General features: G+C 43.5%; 1 protein-coding gene across 7 annotated transcripts in view; it reads right to left on the bottom strand.

Moving 5' to 3' along the window:
* The window catches only part of astn2 (astrotactin 2), a 266,754-nt gene that overhangs the window by 101,500 nt on the left and 144,584 nt on the right, over positions 1-20,670 (bottom strand). For all 7 annotated transcript variants that reach the window (XR_014125160.1, XR_014125159.1, XM_081720223.1 and 4 more), the window contains 3 exons: positions 13,786-13,870; positions 13,118-13,192; positions 10,590-10,727 (listed from right to left, as the gene is read on the bottom strand). Coding sequence is in view for 5 of the 7 variants with exons in the window: in XM_081720223.1 (XP_081576349.1) it covers positions 10,590-10,727; positions 13,118-13,192; positions 13,786-13,870 (298 nt within the window). In the remaining 2 variants the exon portion in view is untranslated. The remainder of the gene's footprint in view (positions 1-10,589; positions 10,728-13,117; positions 13,193-13,785; positions 13,871-20,670) is intronic.

The raw sequence follows: 20,670 nt of genomic DNA, 5'->3' as shown, positions 1-20,670 counted from the left end.
GCCTCCTGGGACCCCCAGGCAGATAATTTTCTAAGTCTGATTGGTAAAGCACTACACAAGGTCTCCCCAACCTTTCCCTGCAGATGAATGTCAACTTGTACTTCAAATATAATTGGCAATAGACTTACCAATTAAGAGTTTTCAGAAAGTGTACTTTGCTCTCACGTGGCCTGAAGCAGTGCTTTATGAAACGTACATTCTCTCTCAGCGCCTCTCAATCAACATTTCGGAGCTCGCCTTTCAGACGAGCCATCTTCTGCCATGAACTTCATGGCAGTGCGGGAGAACGCTTGCTGGGCAGCACCATACAAAGGTCACGAGCCCATAGCCAGCACGCTACAGCGCTCTCTGCTCTGCCGTGGCTTCCAGGCATGTTCTCGCGTCTGCTCGTGCAGGTTCAGGGGTGTGTGCGTGCCAATCACATGCAAGCACAAACAAAGCCAGAGACATATGGCCAGCGTGACCTTTACTGAGTTGTGTGGCAACTTTCCGAGCAGCAGTGCGCCAAATTCCTCGAGTATTGCAAAACGAATAGGAGAAGCGGAAAGCCTTAATAAGGACAGTTATCTGTCTGCATCTAGTTGTCAGTGTGTCACTGGCCTCCTGTCCTTAAGCTCAAGTGTAACAAGAGTTTGATCACTATGAAGGAAAATATTAAGTTAGCGCAAAACTATAAGCTCCAGGACCAGACACCATATGTCTGTCCATCCGAGGAAAGATGCCAGGCCCACCTCAAGCCAAGAACAGCAATATAGAGCCTCGTCACAGTTTTCTTTGGTACCTACTATACAAAATGGACAAAAATCTATTCAATATATCTGGGTTCTCTAGATACCATTATGAAATTACAGGAGCGATTTGTTATCCTTCATGGTCATGTGGCACATGAAAAGGGATTTGGAAATGGTAGCTTGGAGAAAAATGGAATTACAGCAATCGATCCTTTTGTATTTTCTTTGGTGGCATGCCAGCAAGTCAATTATTTCTCCATCATAATTTGGAACGATTTCCATCTAGGCAGGGCTCCTTTCATACACAGTATCCCCAATGAAATTGTATGCAACACAAGAAGGGCAATTAGGCTGTCCACTCTGTGAACACGTTAATGGCCCATCAATAGATAGCACTGCTTGGTTTATAGGAACTTACATGGGGCATTTTTGTGACTTCACTTAGATGAGAGCATAGTTCAATTTTGTGATAGAATTTATATGCACACATTTTAAAGCTAAAATTGGCAAACTGGATTTGTAAGGCCTGATTGGCTTAGAATAAATTTATGCAATGTTGTTTTAAATTACACTGTAGATGCCACATTTTAAGAAAATAGCTAGCTATAGTTTAAGTCCAGACTTACTCATGACCTTTGACATCATATATATATATATGTATATATATATATATATATATATATATATATATATATATATATATATATATATATATATACACACATACATACATACACACACATACACACACACACACACACACACACCATATAACAATCACTTTCAGTATATACAACTTATTCTCTACTTAAAACTGCAAACCATTCAAACCTCAGAAAATGCCATCACAAATACCTAAACTCTTAGTATCTAAAGACAGCAGCATATCATTGAAATATAGATATAAAATAAGCAAGCAAAACCATGATATAAAAGAAACAAGCAATCTCAACTGGCAAAAAAATATGCAATGATATTTTCTCTATGACCAGCAATTCAAAACTTCAGTTAATACAATATAAAACCATACACACAAAGCACATTACGACCTCTGAGCTGCACTATAATGGGATTTAGACCCAGTAAGGCACGTTCTCATGGCCCAGCCTCAATGAAAAATGACTATCATGCTTTCTGGCTCTGTCCTCTCTCTCCGTTCTGGTCTGGGTCATGGATGGGCTATTGGACATTCTGGATTTCATCATCCCTTTCTGTCCCACTGTTACACTATTTAATGAGCTTTCTTCATTAGCAGTACCCAACCACCTTAGAATATTTCTATTAATATCTCTCACCAGTGTCAAAAATGTTATACCACTGAACCAAAAGGACAGAAACCAAATTTCAATAAAGCATTGGTTTGACTTTCTTATAGAGCACTCCAACCTGGAAAGACTCACAGCAAAACTAAAAAATAACACCAAATCATTAGAGTTAATCTAGCTTCTAGCCTTTTACATTATACTAAAAGTTAATTCCTCTTTACTTCTCCACACTCTCTCTAAGGAAAGCATTTGACAATTATTTATCTCATAATTACAGTGTACAAATAATCTCTCTTTTCAATTAGATTGGTGGGCTGGGTGGAGGAGAGTGGCTGTGGGTGGAGGAGAGTGGCTGTGGGTGGAGGAGAGTGGCTGTGGGTGGAGGAGAGTGGTTGTGGGTGGAGGAGAGTGCCTGTGGGTGGAGGAGAGTGGCTGTGGGTGGAGGAGAGTGGTTGTGGGTGGAGGAGAGTGCCTGTGGGTGGAGGAGAGTGGTTGTGGGTGGAGGAGAGTGGTTGTGGGTGGAGGAGAGTGGCTGTGGGTGGAGGAGAGTGGCTGTGAGAGTGGTGGGAGAGTTGGGTGGTTGTGGTAGCACATACGCCTATATTGTTTCTATCATGAATAAATTGGGAACTGTATAACGACAACGACAACAACAACAACAACATCAACAACAACATCAACAACAACATCAATAATAATCATGCTTCTTCCTACAACGCTGAAAAAGATCCGTTTTGGCTTCCGCTTCACTGCCCCGAATCTCTTGATTATGACATCAAGGCTTTTTGATTTGATGAAAACTTCAATGATTAGTTACATTATGCAACAGCTAAGCTTATCAATGCCATGCCACTATAACACACATGCAAAATCGTCACTGCCCAAGAAGAAGTAATGGAGATGAGCCGAGACTGTGGCTCCATGGTCAACCATTTAGCATGACAGGCCTTGCAGGTTGCAGGAAGGTCTTTCTTTTGAAGCCAGTCTCTCCTTTAAAAAGAGGCATTTAGAAAACCTGATGATCAGAAGGACACCATTACTGCTAACATAACAGCTCACGTTGAAGCTGAATCTAAGCTCTTGCTCCTGGCTTACACACACACACTTACACTCTGCTGCAAGTAAGTGTGCCTTCCCACAGGACCACTTTTGCCTTTAAACCGAATGAAGCCGCATTAGACATATGTGCTCTCCCACCCTGTCATGTTCTCCAATCCCCAGTAAAGGGATTCACAGAGAGCTGATTATGCACCCTTGTGGCACCCCGCATAACACAGAATGTCCCTACGCTCTTCGGCCCACCATAAGACTACATACACCATTTCTCTTACATCCGTTTTGGCTCTTCCTCTTCCTATGGGCACCTGCTTCAGTAACATATGGCTTTTTTTTTTGTTTCAGCCAAGCTCGCCAAGTGCCACAAAGCACTGATAAATGACTCCAAAACTGAGAGAGAAAATCCAAGAGAAGAAGGAGGACCAGCAAGGAAGGAAACTAATAGGTTGTGCACTCAGGAAGAGCGGGCCAACTATCTGCTTTCACAGATGGCTTTAGTAAAAAAATTAAAAAGAAATGGGATGGAAGGAAAAAATAGAAACCTGAGCAATACAAATCCAAACACAAAACATCTGTTGTTAGGGCGGGCTGTTTACTGAAATATTACTCCCAAATTGCGGAGCAGTTATGTCATGGTGCTTAATGCAAATGTGCTAGTTCGCATAGGCATTGCAGGTTTTCCCATGCATGGGATTTGCACAATAAAAAACAAAACAAAACAAAACAAACAAAAAAACCAATGCCATTCTACAGTGCAAAAAGTACGGTAACAGAGCTCACTGTGTCCATGGCTCAGTTCATGATGCTACTCATGCACCATTTTTACCCTTGAGCTTGTAGGAGACAGCACAAGGTAATAGGCCGAGGAATCCATTATCTCACCCAGACAGACACTTATCAGAGCAGAATTATGAATCCAGAGTGAGGTGGCATCACGGGCATCACACTGCATCGCTGCAATGCTGGCTTATCGGACTGCAGTCTAATTGTGCTAATCTATAGCAGCCGGCTCCTGTCTCAGCGTAATTAGTGCAAACAGAAAGTCTTGCACTGGCACAAAGCAGCCTTGCAGGATTAAGTTGCATGCAGGCAGTGACATTAATCTGCTATTATTAATCTCTCTCCTCCCTCTCGTTCTCTCTCTTTCTCCTAGGTATACCTCCACTCCCTGCTTTCAGGAGAGATAAATCACCAACGTTGGAAGGCAGCATTGTGCCTGAGCGTGATTACCAAACTTATAATTGGTCGGTGTTGCTCTGAAGTTGATGAATGCAGCCCTGCCCTTACTTCACGAGTGAGCGGAGCTTCATCACGTATTCCGACTGCAGTGTGCCTCTGCCAAGCCCTGCAGCCTTTAATTGAAATATCCAACATGCATGACAAATGAATCTAAAGCCACCCAATGCTGCTCTGTCAGACCGCACGTTTTCCCTATAGGAAAAATGCTATGCGGAGCAGCTCCACACTGAAAACAGATGATTGAACGATTTGCTGTATGGATTTCTGCAGCATGGCGCCACCGAGGGAGGCTGCGCGGTTTCTGCCGTGCGCGCGTGTGCGCGCGTGTTTGCGTAAGCGCGCGTGTATGCGTGCATGCTGAGTGGACAATTCGTCAAAGGAGCAGGGCTGTCACATTTCCCCACAACTTATTGGCAGCTTCAGGCTGATGGAACAGTAGGCCTTGAACACAGCCGGAGATGTCCAGACAGCCATCGATTGGTCAGGGGTTTATGGACTGCTTTTAGTTGGAGGGGTTTGTCATGGCTCGCTTTAGCCCTGCGCTGGCCTACAGATTCCCCAGGGGGAGCTGGACTAATCGCAGAGTCAGAGACAGACTCTGTCGACCCGGGTTACGCACGACGGCCAAGCTCAAGAGGACGAATCCACACGTACCACAGAGAGGGAAAGATTAGCATGAGTTTGCTAACAGAAAATGAAAATGGGTCTCCACAAGAAGGAAAGTAAAAGTACGTGAGAAAAAATGAAGGTCTTACTGGAGTCCTTTGCTGTCTCGACCCAAATGTGCTGCATTTTTAATATGGGTAATTACTTTGTTGAAATGTGTTAATATTTTGTGAATGAAGAATGGTCTACAAAACATCGATTACAGGTGTTTGCCCAGGGTTCCTAGCAGTATTATGCCACCGCAAGGCTCTCTAGTTTTAGACGTGTGCACACTGTCTAGATCCAGGCAAAAAGCTCACAAGGTCAGAATACTACCTCCACGACTACCAAGCTCTGAGTGGAAATATTGATTAGGACCTCTCATCATGCTTCACCCAGAGCCAAAATGAATAGGGACAGCTAATAAGACAACCTTGCAAGAGGCTCTTGTTCACCTCACCAGGGTCCCGGAGAAATGCCAGAAACAGACCTCTTCAGAACGGAACTTCTAACACTGCTTCGTAACTGCATTCTTCAAATACCTCTTCAGAACTCAATTCTGTTGTGATGTGTCTAATTAATCTTATTGTAGATAATCTTGTTCTAGCCAAGGTTCCCCAAGTGTTCTCCTTAAAATTCATAAGGAAAACAATCCATAATACCGTAAGACTGGTTTTCAGCAACTGTTTTAATTTTTTATTGATTTCAGCGACTAAAGTATTTCTTAGCAAAGATATTCCCCTTTTTAAGGGTAATAATTATATTCATGTTTTCATAACCACAAGCTAGTTAAACAGTAGTGCAAAACACATTTTACCCTTATTAAAAACAAGACATTTTTACTGGTTTACACATTCAAGCTAATTTTAAAATCAACCCTATCACCATTCAGTTTCTTTAAATGACACTCTGCTCTATGCATGCACACACACGCGCGCACGCGCACACACACACACACACACACACACACACATGTCTGTCTTTTAAATGCCAATGCTCTCTGGCAATCTAAAAGGCTTCAGGGATATAATTAAACGCAGCAGAAATGAACAAACTTTAGCAAGCATGGCTCCACAGATTAATATTGCTAAGCCCTTAACAGACCCTAACTTGGGTGTATTATCATCAGAGTGATATTTAATTAGTCAATTGACTTGTCACTCACTGAAGACTATTAAAAGGTCCTTATAGAGAAGTCTAAGCCACAAAGCCCTGCTCAGCTCCTAATGGATCTTAGCTTTGACCATACACATGCACTCCAGCAATTGCTTTCCTGGGTCTTTGACTTCAGGCACTACTTTCTCTTACCTTACTGCTGCCGTCTCTGAACTGCTTGGGAAGTCATTGCTCGCGATCAGAAGTCATCATCTGTTGACTGTGTGTGCATATGTTATGTAGCAGATTAGGTGGGAATGGGTTTTCGGCCTGGGGACAAACCTTTAGCTGTGCCTGGTTTAAATTAAAGCCCGCTGTTCTGGAGGATAATGGATGTCTTAAGATTTAGAGTTATATCAAGTTGTTCGATGTTTCTACAACATTCTGGATGAATGTTGCGTGTTTGTGTGTGTGTCTGTCTGTGAGTCTTTTTCTACGCACTAATAAGCAGCCTTCACTTGTGAGTGTTCTTTTTAAATATCATTAGCCAAATTAAAGAGCCTCATTAATTATTGAGTGCTGTGATCTGACAGTTACTTCCCATTTAACAGAGAACTAATTATTAAACAGATACATTAAACTGATTGAAAGTACTCCTGTAAAACTCTTCTAATTACTCATGAAATGTATGTTTCCATCATTAAAGTTCTCAAAGTTATTATTTAGTTCCTGTTGTGACATTAACCACTAATTAAACTTAATAAATTGTTAACAATACCAGTCCTCTGAGGGGTATGAGCAGCTCTACGGTAAAGTTGGAGTCCTGTTTGATCCATGAACTTTGATAAATAACATTAGTTTTAATGCTAGAATATTAAAGTGGGAAGTGAAAAGAAAAAAATGCAATAAAGTGTGAAATGGAGAAATAAATATTCATGGGAGACTGAAAGAAAAGCTAATTAAACTATTTTGCGCTGAAGTGAAAAAAAAAACATAATTTATCCTAAATCACTGTTTCTGCTGAGCATTCATTTCATTTCTCATTCATTCACTTCTGAATCATGGCAGAGAAATCGAGGTGTCTCTCTGCACAGTGATCAGGAGCTGAGCTGCTGCTTCAAAACGCTGATCATTAAATCCCTCTACACTACACAGGGCTGGTTTGTTTGTATTTTAAATTAAAGAGTTTTCAGCAGGGAAATTCCCTTGTCATTCCTCCCTTTTCTGGGAGAGGGTTCCATGAATCCTATGAGCACATGTGGGAAATATAGATAGACAAATAGATGGATTGATAGATAGATAGATACATCAAACACTTTATTGATCCCTGGGGAAAATAGTTTTGTCATAGCCACATACAATTCCCATCGCATCACTACAAACATTAAGTCCTACAAGGACACAAAGCTACCAGTCATTAAGTGATAAGCTGGTAAATGGCAGGGTGTATAACGGTAAAACATCATGTTACATTATACCTGATGTGTCACCGTCTAGACCACAATAAAGTGCTGATAAGTAATAGCCATCAGGTAAAACAAATAAATAATTTTTTTTTGTGGCTACACATTTTCCTCATGATTGTTCATGAAATCTAACACAGGGCAGATGAAGTAAAGAAGCTGTGACAGTGCAGGGCGACCCCGCCGCCGAAGACCCACTGAAAGCAGGCCTCTGGGGCTGTGCAGAGCTCTCCATGGTGCTGAATGAGACGGAACCCGGTCACCACTGTTGTTTTGAACTGCAGAGAAACCAAATGGGGTGGAGGCGGGGCCTAGCAAATCACGCACAGCTGGCACCTACTGAGTCCTCCCCAGACTCCACTTGGGTTGCAAATGCTAACGGCTCTGCTTTCTTCCTCATTTTTTCTCTCCCTCCCTCGCTACTGTCTCGAAGATTGCTAGAGAAGGATGACGTTGCCACAGTGCAGACTCAGGAGGCGCAGCTGAAGAAATGCTCTTTCCCCTGCCTTGTTGTCTGCTGGCACAGAACTATTAGCTCCAGTTAATTTGCTAACCTTCTATCGCTGTGTCGTAATAAACACACCCAAAACTCTTGGGTTTGATGTGTTATTTGCTGGTTGTTTGTGATGCCTTGCTCTCCTCTCACTCCAGTGCTCACAAGTCTTATAATGGTGGGTGTGAATCACCTCCTGTACCACTTTACTCCTGCAGCAGTTATTAGAAGCAATTATTAACAGCAGTTATCAGAAGGAGTAATTAGCAGCAGTTTTGCTACTATCTTCTACTGCTCTCTAGGCAGTCCAGTTTGGTAGTGATGGACTAATCCAACCTTAATAATGAGTCAGTTTGATCTGCTGGTATCTCCTGCCCTTGAACACTGCTGCATAAAAGATGGTATTGGACAAAACCGACTGGAAAGAACATCTGTAGGATCCTGCAGCATATATTGAAGGCCCTGAGCTTCCACAGAAAGGCCTCCACCACCTTCAGCCTCTCTTGCAGGGCAGAGATAAGGGCTGGCAGGGTCTTAATTTTTCTAAAGTCCAACACCATCTCCCTAGTCTTGGCCACATTGAGCCGTCGGTTGTTCCAACACCTGGTCCAAAACAGTTTTGCAAAAGCACAAACTGGCATCTGGGTGCCATGTAGTAAACCAGGCGATAATGGTGGTATACACCTACATCTCCCATGGCTTCTCACCAAGTAGCGAGGGCTGTATGGTGTTAAAAGCCCTAGAGAAGCCTCAAAACATTACCCTCACACTGCTGCCATCATTGCACATGTGTGAATGGACTCTTTGCAACAAGTAGATAATTGCATCATCAACACCAGCAGGGTGTCGATAAGTAAGTTGCAGAGGTCTAGTGATGAACCAATCATGGGCTTGAGTCGGACTAGAGGCGGCCTCTCCAGGCTTGAAATGTTTAAGCAAGTGAAAGTATAACAAGCACAAACCTCCTCCTCTCGTGTTTTACCCCATCTCCAAGTGCATTTCCCCTCATGTATGCGGTCGACCAATCAGATTAGAGATTCAGCAAATCTATATTTGCTTCTCACAGTGGCACGGGGTGCCGCCGCACATACGTCTCCAGGCAGGGGCTGGGGCATCTGACCTCTGTGGTTTCCAGCGTGCCTCTGATGCTTTCCCAAAGCCCATGACCCCTCTTCCCGCTGTGTTCGTTTGTTTGTTTGTGTGTTTGTTATTTCTGCGGCACGTCTTGCTTTGCCCAGTCCCCTCCCGCTACACACGATCCCAAGGTACCACAGACAGCTGCATTAGCTGGCTAGTGGTGGGAAGATTAGCCATGTTTGCTCTGCTCTGCCACGTTCTCTCAGAGCGAGGAGTGTCTCCACTCGACTGGGCGCCAGGGTCCTTCAGCGCTGGTATTCAAAGCTTAAATGCTCTGTGACCACTGGTGTCCTGTAACCTTTCTGGGTCACCGTTACTGATACTGGTGTAAGCTAAATGAGTTTGCACTGAGCAATCACGAGCACTTTTTTCCTCAATACCTGCTATCAATAGGTGGGAAAGATGAAAGACCTGCTGTTCCAGCTCATAAAAAACCTTCCTTCACCAAGTCTTTGAAAACTTAGAATTATTTTTCATCTTTATTTATCTGAAAACAAAGGTTGGAGTATACGCATCACTTGTTTATATGCAATACAATAAAGGAAAACTACACAGCTCCGTGAACTACATGAACTAATGGTCATAAATAACTAAACCTTTAAGCAGCGTATTACTTTTGGCATATACTATATAATACATGAATGTGTCTCATAACAGTTTAAATTTTCCTGTTAATGTACTAGCATCCCCTCAGTATATAATTTGCTGGCTGACAGGCTTTTAAGCTCAAATTTACTGCCTGATAAATAAACATTTAAAATAAACCAGCAAATTATTTGCCAGCAAGCCTTTTATTATGAACTGTGTGTGATATAATATCACTGAGAACTCTCACAATGAGCATTGGTACATATTAGCAATGGGAGAACAATATTAATGCTCATGTGTTCAGAGCGAAGCTGCAAAACTGCTTTTTACTTGCAGGAAACTAAATAAATAGCTGGTCTCCCAGAGGGTGTTCACATCAACAGCAGGTGTGGAGCCTATCACTTAGCATCAGACATGAAGATGTGACAGGCAGCAACATTGAGAGGGCCCGCCTTCAGGAGCTGTGTGGATAGAAACGGTATGAACTACGGTTCACACTGGGAGAGGAGTTCACTGCAAGCGATTCACCAAGTAGTGTTTATGCTTCAATTCAATAAACATCATCTTCAGAAAGAGTTTCAGAAATAAAATGTGCTGTCTGTCTCTCTCTCTCTCTCTCTCTCCTCTCTCTCTCTCTCTCTCTCTCTCTCTCTCTCTCTCCCCCTGTGTGTGTGTGTGTGTGTGTGTGTGTGTGTGTGTGTGTGTGTGTCCGTGCTTATATTTTATATTTAGGCAGATAGTAGGTAAATAACAGCAACATGCTGACACATACTTCCAATACCAAAATTGTCACCACGGGACGAAACATGTTCAAATATTTATTATTCTAACATGTCTGCTCCTGTTGGTTTGGGCCGGACAGCCGCGGCACACTCACCGGACTTCGCCCGGGTCCTCGGTGACCAGCACGTCGGTCTTGCAGCTGGCGATGGGGTTGATGGACAGCTCCACAGGTGGCACCACAAAGCTCTTGCTGACCGGGAGCCAGAGGCCTTGTCCCAGGCTGTAGGAGGACCTACGTGGACAGGCACAACAGCAGTGGCCATCAGCACATGCCTGCCACGCTGACTGCCACTTTTTAACAACACAGCTGCTTGTCAGCAGGAAACTGGACCGCTCCGGGAGAAGCCAAGCCTGGTATGAGCGGAAAGGTACAAGCAGGTGTTGTGATAGCAGCAACAGTGTAAGGGAGGTCTGGATCCACTGCCTTATCCAGGAATGCTGATATCGGGAGAGATGGTGCTTGGGAAGTGTTGGCAGAGAAATAAACACAAATGTAATTACTACTACTATAAATAACATCATTATTAATACTTATTATTATTTTAGTAATGTGGCAGCTCAGTGGTTAAGTAATCTTTATAAGATTACTATAATAATTATAGTAGTTATTTCTGTTGGTATTATGCCTATTGTTATTATTAAGTGAAAGATTAGGGTCATGCAATATTATGGTCAAACTGGATACTTTGGCTGGATTCACTACTTCACCAAGCACTGAACCAACTGTCATTCTGTCCCACTGAACACATGGATGTTATATTATTTATGTTCATGACCTCTATGTGGCACAGCTGGGGTTCAAACCTGAACAAGCTCCCACCAGGGCATCAGTGAAGTCTGCTAGGTTGAAGATCAACACATCTGCTGACTCTGCTACCATTACCCTGACCTTGTAAACACCCCCATGAATACTGGTGTTTACTTTCATTCAAGTTCTTTGCTAAATACTCAGCGACAGTGACATTCTTGATAGAGCACTTAATGTTGTCTCCTCCTAACGGATCATTAACTCGCTAAAAATTAATCTACGTACCAACGAATAAGGAATATTAAGTGTATATCCTCCCTCTAAGTTTTACAAATCAGTCTTTACTTTCTTAGAAGTCACCCTGAATTTTCACTAACACACAATGATAGCGATTAGTGTGTAGCATAGAAACAAATTAAGCTTAAATGTAGCATGCAACTTAGGGGTCTTCCGAAAACTAAATAGCCATAATAAATTGTCATGAAAAACAAACACGTGAAGAAGCATTCCCGTAAAAGTAGTCATACTCAAGTTTGGTTATGGGACTTTAACGGATGAATAAATCTGCAGGATGGAGTACATGTGACCGAACCCTGGCATCATATGGAATTCATATGGAATTCCACATTTATTGTGCTACTTTTCCTGCCTATGGTCCTTGCCCATCTCTTGTCAGGATCACTTCTCTAACATCTTGGTCACTGCACACACCTGGCTCCTGACCTCCTGACCGATCGATACACAGTTCCACTCATAAATAAGACACCCATGGTTCTGTCCCTTTTCTCACCCATCAACTGGTGCTAGAGAGGCCATTGATCGCCTCCCCCTCCCTGTTATCAATCAACTATAGGGCTGCTGCATTTAATGATTGTGTCATCGGCCAGGAGAGAGCGAGGACAGTGCGGGTAAGTAAGGTGCGGGGGAGGGCAGTAATAAATTTGAAAGACTCCGCTTTTTGACTGCCATTCCTGTGCCCTGGCTAAAATGGTGGAAATTCAGCACTGTCGAGCAGTTTCTCATCCACTGCTTTGCAAGTTTGGAAACATTTACATCTTGCGCTTTGTTAATTAAACTGTGATGGACTGTTAATTGGCGAGGCAAGGAATTAGAATTGCTAAATGTAATGATGGCAAGCTACAGCCCAGGAAGTGCAATCAATCCAAACAAACCAATTGGGCCTATTTAGTAGTAAGCAGAAGTTCACAATGCTTCATATAAGCCACTTGTTAACCAAAATTTCCTATCAATAGTTTGGCAGCATCTGCAGTATGGTGTTTCTGTAGTAGATGCAGGTATATTGGGCAGTTTAATCAGTCTGTGAGCATGCCACGAAATTTGTTTACAAATGACACCAGTTGCTTGTTTTCCCCTCTCTTTTCAGATCAACTCCTTTAAATCTAAATATATTGCTCGGACCCCTTTCCCCAGGTTCTGAACTTTCCGGATGAGTCGGTTCTGTGCATGACTGGAAAGGTGCTTCTAACAAGCTCTCTGAGGTGCTACACTCCAGCCTCCATCTGTCCAGGATGTCACAGACAAAGTGCACATCAGGCAGGCATTCCTTCACAATGCCTGCTGCAGAAAGCTTCCAAAAGGGCTTTGGAACAGAGCACCGCCCCAGGCGAGCGTGCTCCTGGAGGTCCTCCAGGGACTCTCACCTATCCCTACCTACTGTGAATGTGGATTGGTGACCAGTGTGTGTGTGTGTGTGTGTGTGTGTGTGTGTGTGTGTGTGTGTGGGTGCGGGGAGGGTGCCCTATCTGAACTCAAGGGCCTATGGGAATTGCAGGCCGTCTGGCTAGGTACTGTCTTTCTAGTGGAGGCCAGCGTCTGTGTTTGGATAGGGAGGCGAGGACCTGGTTTCTGCTCACCTGAATATCTTCTCTGGGGCCTGCTCTCCTGTCACCAGATCATAACCCCTCTCCAGGTTCGAATAGGGCCATGGACTACCAAACCCAAGGAAAGAACAGACACATTTATATTACATGAAGAATGAATTATGTAAAACCACTAGAAAAATGTGATGTGATGTAACAGTGGAAAGACTCAATGAGGAAATACGGCAGCACGAATATACCCGAGCCTAATATAACACTCTAATTATACACTTTAGTCAGACAACTGTGGTATCCATTGTCATGTACACACTGTATCTAAATGGACCTCCTGTCCACACACTTGCCAGTGTGTAAGGTAAACGTCAGTGTGTAGAGTAAACAACAACTACAGTATATTTTCTTGTTCCTGAACCACATTCAACCATTTAATTAGGCCAATAGGAGAGACCAAGACTATGATCAGCTTCTCAGCTGGCCCAGTTTATTAACATACAGAAAGGAGTGCCCCTTCGCTGAGCTCGTGGTGAGATGATGAATCATTGTCTTCTGACCCTCTCCCTCTCTCCCTCCCACTTCTAGGGTCTCTCTCTTTCCCTCATCTCTCTCTCTCTTTCTTTCTCTCTCTCCTACTGGACCGGTCTGCTGCTCATTGCTCATGTCTGTCCCGTAGGAGGGCACGGGGGTGTCTGCTAGCCCCTTACCCCTCATTGCGGCCCCAGTCGGTGCGGACGCAGAGGTGCTCATGTTCGGGGTCAGGGGCGTAGCCATCCAGGCAGCTGCATTCTCCTGTAACGAGCCGAGCAAGAGACGCAGAAGTGACAGTTATTAATTTATCCTGAATCATGGCTGCACGTCAGCCTGGCCTCTCATCCGTCACATGTACCGGTCGCGCCCAACGAAGCCTTGACCAGCTCGCATTAACCCCAGTAGGCACACCCTGCTCTGTCCTTTACACTGGCCTTGTCCAGGATTTGACACGCCCCCTCCAACCCGCCTCTGGGCCCTAAAGGAGGCGAGCTGTGGAATCATTCATTTTAGGGGCTCTCTCGAGGGACATCGCAGCCGGTCCTCTGACACGCTGAGGAATGAAGTGAGTTTGTGAGCTGAGAATGCAGACATGCAGCACCACTGATATCAGAGAGACCTCCAGAGGGAGTCACACTTTAGAAAGCCAGAGAGGTTCCGCTCAGACAAGCACAGGGGTGAGATATTGAGGCAATGAAAGCTCGCAATAAGACACATGTGCGTCTTTATTTCCAGAAAGTATCTGGCAGCCTTCACTCACAATCAGATACCATGGTAGGTGAATCTATTCAATATATGAAGTCTATCAAAAGAATATTTAAAAAAAAAAGAGGATGTTTTAGTCTTTTGCACTGAAACCAGAAAGGTGTTCAGTGTTCTGCTTTCCATTTCATGCACACAAACACACACAAATATATACACATATGCACACACTCACACACACACAAATAAAAATACAAGAACAAACAAACCACACACACACACACACACACACACACACACACACACACACACACACAAAATAAAATAGCAGGTTCTTAGTTTTCAGCTCCTCCATGGGTCCCAGGATGATTTATGATCTGTCAAAAATATGAGCAGCAAGATTCATAAATCAAAAAGATTAAAAAGCAAACAAGCAAACAAAAAACAAAAAACAAAAAACAAAAAACAAAAAAAACAAACAAAAAGACCAAAATCTGTTGCCTTTGTGAGGACCTTTCATTTAGTTTTGCTTTACTTGGTTTGCTTTTCTTTTCTTTTCCAGCGGAAGGCTCTGCTGAAATATCCACCCTTGATCATGGGGGCTCTCAATTATCATTAACAAAAACACTCACAGTATCAGAGAACAGGGAAACCACCTACCCGAACAAACCACGGCCAGCGTGACTTTAAGAACATTAGGACTAGTCATTACATCCCCAAACAGTAAACCAGGCCCTTTAGGTCCAGTGTCCTATTTTAGCTTCTCTAACACCTTTGGCCCAGAAAGGCTTTAAAATTACCTGATTAGCTGAAGAGGAAATAACACAAATAAAAAATGTGCAGAGCATGGAGCAGAAAACCACCACGCGAACCACACAACCGCAGTGTCGGATCTACACACACCTGCATAAAACAAACCCATGCAGGCTCAGGACTACACACACCCCTGCACCAACAAACCAGTGCAGTCTCAGGACTACACACACCCCTGCACCAACAAACCAGTGCAGTCTCAGGACTACACACACCTACACTAACAAACCAGTGCAGTCTCAGGACTACACACACCCCTGCACTAACAAACCAGTGCAGTCTCAGGACTACACACACCTACACTAACAAACCAGTGCAGTCTCAGGACTACACACACCCCTGCACTAACAAACCAGTGCAGTCTCAGGACTACACACACCTACACTAACAAACCAGTACAGTCTCAGGACTACACACACCTACACTAACAAACCAGTGCAGTCTCAGGACTACACACACCTACACTAACAAACCAGTGCAGTCTCAGGACTACACACACCTACACTAACAAACCAGTGCAGTCTCAGGACTACACACACCTACACTAACAAATGACTGGAGCCTACAGTTCTGTCCTCAGCATGCACGGCTGCACACGGGTGTGGGCCTGAAGAACAGGTCTAGTAAACACTGCTTTTGGTTTCAAAGCCATTAGTATGTGTTTTCACAGCCATTCATATTTGTTTACGATGTTCCTTTGTCAGGTTTTCAAACGCCAATGTATCAACCACAAAGAAAATATTTCATTGTTTATTCTTCCAAACTGAATCAGTTTAGCGAGAAATCAGCTATTCCACTTGGCAACATTACTGCATCAACAGAAAAATAATTGTTTCATAGCACCAAGGTTATGAGGCATCATTACTCAGAAAGCTTATCATTCCAGACTTCTTCATTCAGCTATATGAATACTGTAAAACGCAGTGCAAATCCGTTGCCTTGGGGATACAGAACTTTGGAGAAGTTGTATATGAGAAGCACGGAGTGTCTGTTGAATGACTACGTCAACCGCAAACCCTCAAATGCTGGTGGCTGTAATAAATGGGGGAGTGAAGCAATATTACAAGCGATATTACAAAGCCCACGAGCTGATTCTGAATGTTGGTGGATTCATTTACATTTCATAAACAAGAGTGGCAAACTTGGGGGGTGGGGGGTGGTTAGGAGTACATAACAAAATCCAAAATACCAGCTCCTATGCTAGCAGGATGCTAAATAATGATAATTCCATTTAAATGACTAAATGCCAAGTTTGCTCCTATAGGTACATATACAGCCAGAGATGGTTCACAGCACTGTGAATAGCTAACAAAGGGACGCTAATCTTTATTACTTGGGAAATGAAAAAAATCCCTCCACATAAATTTACTTTTTTTTCCAGCACCAAGCAAGTAGTTTTCAGGATGATCACGGTAGCTTGCATTCTGACACCGAGCAAAAAAACTCTGCTCGCCATCATTGAACAGGAGTCCAAGTATCTTCAAACAATGCCAAGCAAGTAGTGTGTGTGTCTGTGGCTAATGCCCAACGCTATAGGACTGCACCCCGATCACTTTAAGATGGGGGATCTCGACATCTCATTCTCCTTCTGGCAGGAAGACAGCGTGGCAGCATGTCAAGGCATAATGATGGCAATGAATTTTATAACTGGGTATTAAATAATTCATTAAATAAGTTCATGACCCGGGTGCGAGATGGATACCTGTAATCCTCCAAAAGTAAAAGAAAAGAATGCTGTCAGAAAATCACTGAATTTTCACTCGACTGCTGGCGGTGGCTCTCACGGGAAGATATCACATTAATTTTGACTTAGAGATTTAAATTAAAATCATTTTCTGCAATGACCAAACAGATTCTGCCTATGAATGGTAACTCTTATAAAGTTCTTAATAACAATTTTCATTCTGCTGACAATTTGGAGCATTTACTGAACTCCTTTGGCACTTCAAATGCTAAGATATTTCTTGGAGTTGTTTCAAAACAACAGGGCTGTTTGTTTGTACTTGTAACATGAGTTGAACATCTCCTTAGGATAGTCTACCCACCGTATATACAGTAGCACTCAGTGGGTTGGAATGCCAAAGAGATATACTATGCTTCCTCCAGTATTCAACATTTCCATATGTTGGGGCTGTATGTGTTTCAGGAACGCTGACCAGAGCCATAGGCTAGCTATAAAAGTCAGGCAAAGGAGATTAAATTGATTGCTTTTCTCTTGTGCATGAAAATTCTAGGTAAAACAAAAAAAGAGATTGAACCTCTCTATCTCTGATTATTAATTTGTATTCGACAAAAGGGCGCTGAGACGAACTGCTAATAACCTTCATGGATCTACAAGTAAAAACATCACGTCGATCCTGCCAAGGACAGCGAGCCCTGTTAGCCAGGAGCTCACACTCACTGCCACACTGACATCAGCGGGGAGGTCGTCGGAAAACGCCAGCTGAAGTTTTGCTGCATACAATTGCAATGCCCCGATGTGTCACTCGCTGCCCTAAGGGGCTAGCGGCCGTTTGTTTAATCACATCAAATCACATCAAAGTTTATTTGTCCCATGCACACACATAACAGATAAAAATGTGCAGTGAAATAATTCCAGAAATGTTAACACCATCGACTCTGACCATCAACGTCTCTACCAAAATGTCAGACCTAGTTAGTTTCTTCGGCGTGTAAACATGGCTCTGGCGCTGGCATCGGGCCCCCTTCGTCAGACGTTTTTGGTGTTTTTCCTCGGCTTTAAATGAAGGGCCAAATGAGTAGTATGAAGCATAGAGGCGGGCGGAGAGCAGTGGGCCAGCCTCTAATCATCTCCTCCTTTTCTCTGCCCTGCGTCCGACTGGGGTGATTAATGATAGGTTTCATTAGAATGCGTTTCCAATCTTGCTAGAGGCCACGTGGGCAATTTTTCTGATTTAAAGGTTCATAGCATGGGCATGGGGAAAGAGATATTGTTGTCCCAATACATATTTTCCACTGTTGCACAATTTCAAGGGAAGCAATTTCAACTTCAGGCTTTTAAGAGATTCATCACATCACCCATGCCATCAGAAGTGGATGGACAGGAAAGCAAGCGTGTGTGTATGCAAGCATCTGTGTGTGTGCGTGTGTATGTATGAGCACATGGGAGGTGGATAAATCGGGCTGATAAACCCTGAGCACTGCCAAATGACAGAGCCATTTCATCGGCTATTAGCCGCATGTGTAGGGAAGACGGGGGACAAATGGAGAATATTTATAGCTGATGAACGCAGGGAGAAGCTCGACTCTCTTTTAATAAGTTCGTGGCCAAACAGCTTTTCTTCTCACTCCACCTGTGAGCAGGAGAAGTGGGGGATCTGAACCGATAACCCTGCGGCTTAATCAGGCCATGCTGGGATTGGGCTGGCTGGTAGACAGCCTCTCTCTCTCTCTCTCTCTCTCTCTCTCTCTCTCTCTCTCTCTCTCTCTCTCTCTCTCTCTCTCTCTCTCTCTCTCTCTCTCTCTCTCTCTCTCTCTCTCTCTCTCTCTCTCTCTCTCTCTCTCTCGTTTGGACAGTAATGTGAGAGGTTTTCCCCCTGTCCCCTCTGATGTGTGTCTGATGTGCTATGGTGTACAGATATATGAGGACAGAGGAGTTGAAGGGTATTTTGAGCAGAGTAGGTAAGAAGTTGCATGCAGGCAAAATAGCAACGTGGACTGAATGGGCATAAACAACATAATCACTAAGGAGATATGCTAATGAGATGACAATCAAACATTCAAATTCATTCTTAGCAGTAAACAATTTGAGTAGAGTGAATAAAATCATGTCCTCAAACAAATATGCTGGATATGCAAGGAATGCAGAAAAACACTTTAGAATAAATCAGTAACAAACCAAACTGAAACTACTATTAATTGCAATTAATAGTAATTAATAGTATGTTAATATTTTTAGAAAACCTGATCATGATGAAGAACACTGTCAAGACAGGTATTATTAAACACTTTGTAACAATTAGTAACAATTAAAATATGTTAATGAATATTTTTATGATCTGTACAGTGTTATTTTTAATTAATTACCTGACTTAGAAAAACTAAATAAAATACTTTTAAAGTTAACTTGGATATATTTGTGCATACACAATAACAGTTTCATATACAATATAGAATAGCAGCAGTCACAATCATTCGTTAATGGTTTTTTGTCACAGAGTAAAATGTTACCAATTTACCTGACAAAGAGCCTTAGTTTGCATTTAAAAGATGGACATCTTAAGTCACAAACAGGCAAGCAAAGAGGCCATGAACCGAATGTTTCCACCACAGAGAGAACCAGTTCGTCTCGTTTATCAAAGGCGCATGAACTCTGGAATTTATCCCTGGTGCAATGCCATTGGCCACAGGTGCAGCTTTGCTATTATGGTGCCCCATACTACAACAGATGCGTATCGGTGACATTTGTTTAGCATCCTCCACAGCCTGTGGCTTATCTCACGAGCAGGCATTTGACTTTCAGTCTCTGGCTTCTTGCAAGTTCACAGAAGCAAGAAATGAAAGGAAATGAATTTAGATCCCATTTCCGCCCCATGACAGCTTATCATTCCATACTCTGCTCTCCCTCTCTCTCTCTCTCCCTCTCTCTCTCCCACCATCCACTGGTGAGGCTCCTGGTCTGGAAGCTGCAGGTGCAGGGAGAGTGGAATTGTACGTGATGTGCTGATAGGGCAACACTCGCAGTGTGCCGGTTTGGCCCTGGAGGGCCTTTACGTTCGGCGCAACGCTGTGCCGTGTCATGATGAGCGTGGTATCCACGCTCGAACGCTGGGCCAAGAACCAACATCGCCATGCAGATTCTCCAAAGTCCACCCTCTTCATCCTAGACTTGTAAACTATGCCAATTAACTGCAATTTAAAAACATCTTTGGTATATAAATAAGTTTAGTGAAGAGCTTCAAGTATTTTTGGAATGGGCATCAATGCATGACAAATTAGGAAAAAATCCATTAGAAAGGAGCAGTGCAGATGGATGTGTTCAGCATCCTACACGCATCACCAGGTCAAAGCCTTTGCATTCATCGCTCTGCTTTGTGTGTCGGGATCCTCCCAGTGAACGCCATTAGTGAGTGTGCATTTAAACGAGATCTTTAAGCACGACTGCTTCATATGGGGGGGTGTAGGGGGTTCAAATGCAGTCTCAGCCATACTTTTCACACCTCGCTCCTTCCCCATCATTCTGTCCCAGAAAGCGCGACTCCTCAAATCTCTCTCGCTCTCTCCTTGTCGTGTTTCTCTCTCTCTCCCCCGTCTGTCTCACACCCTACCTGCTGTCAACCCCCTCACAAGGGAGACTGTGCATCCAGGCTTTGCCTCTCAAGCTTCGCTCGTTCTTCCAGCTCCACCCTCTACACACACCTGCTGCTAATGATGAACTCGTTACTCGCCACTCGCGGTTCCTGCCTGTTGCTCGTCCATGTCCAAGCCATCCGGGATTGACCCTTTCCCTGGCTTTGATTTCTTTGTCGCGGACGTGCCCGGGTTAAGTGGCTGCCTGCCTTTTTGACCCTGCTGGCTGTAGTAAT

The sequence above is a fragment of the Electrophorus electricus genome, chromosome 8, assembly GCF_041902795.1.
Source record: "Electrophorus electricus isolate QZ-2024a chromosome 8, ASM4190279v1, whole genome shotgun sequence".
NCBI lineage: Eukaryota > Metazoa > Chordata > Actinopteri > Gymnotiformes > Gymnotidae > Electrophorus > Electrophorus electricus.
Note: the sequence above shows the minus strand (reverse complement) of the source record. Positions and strands in the feature narration are given on the sequence as shown.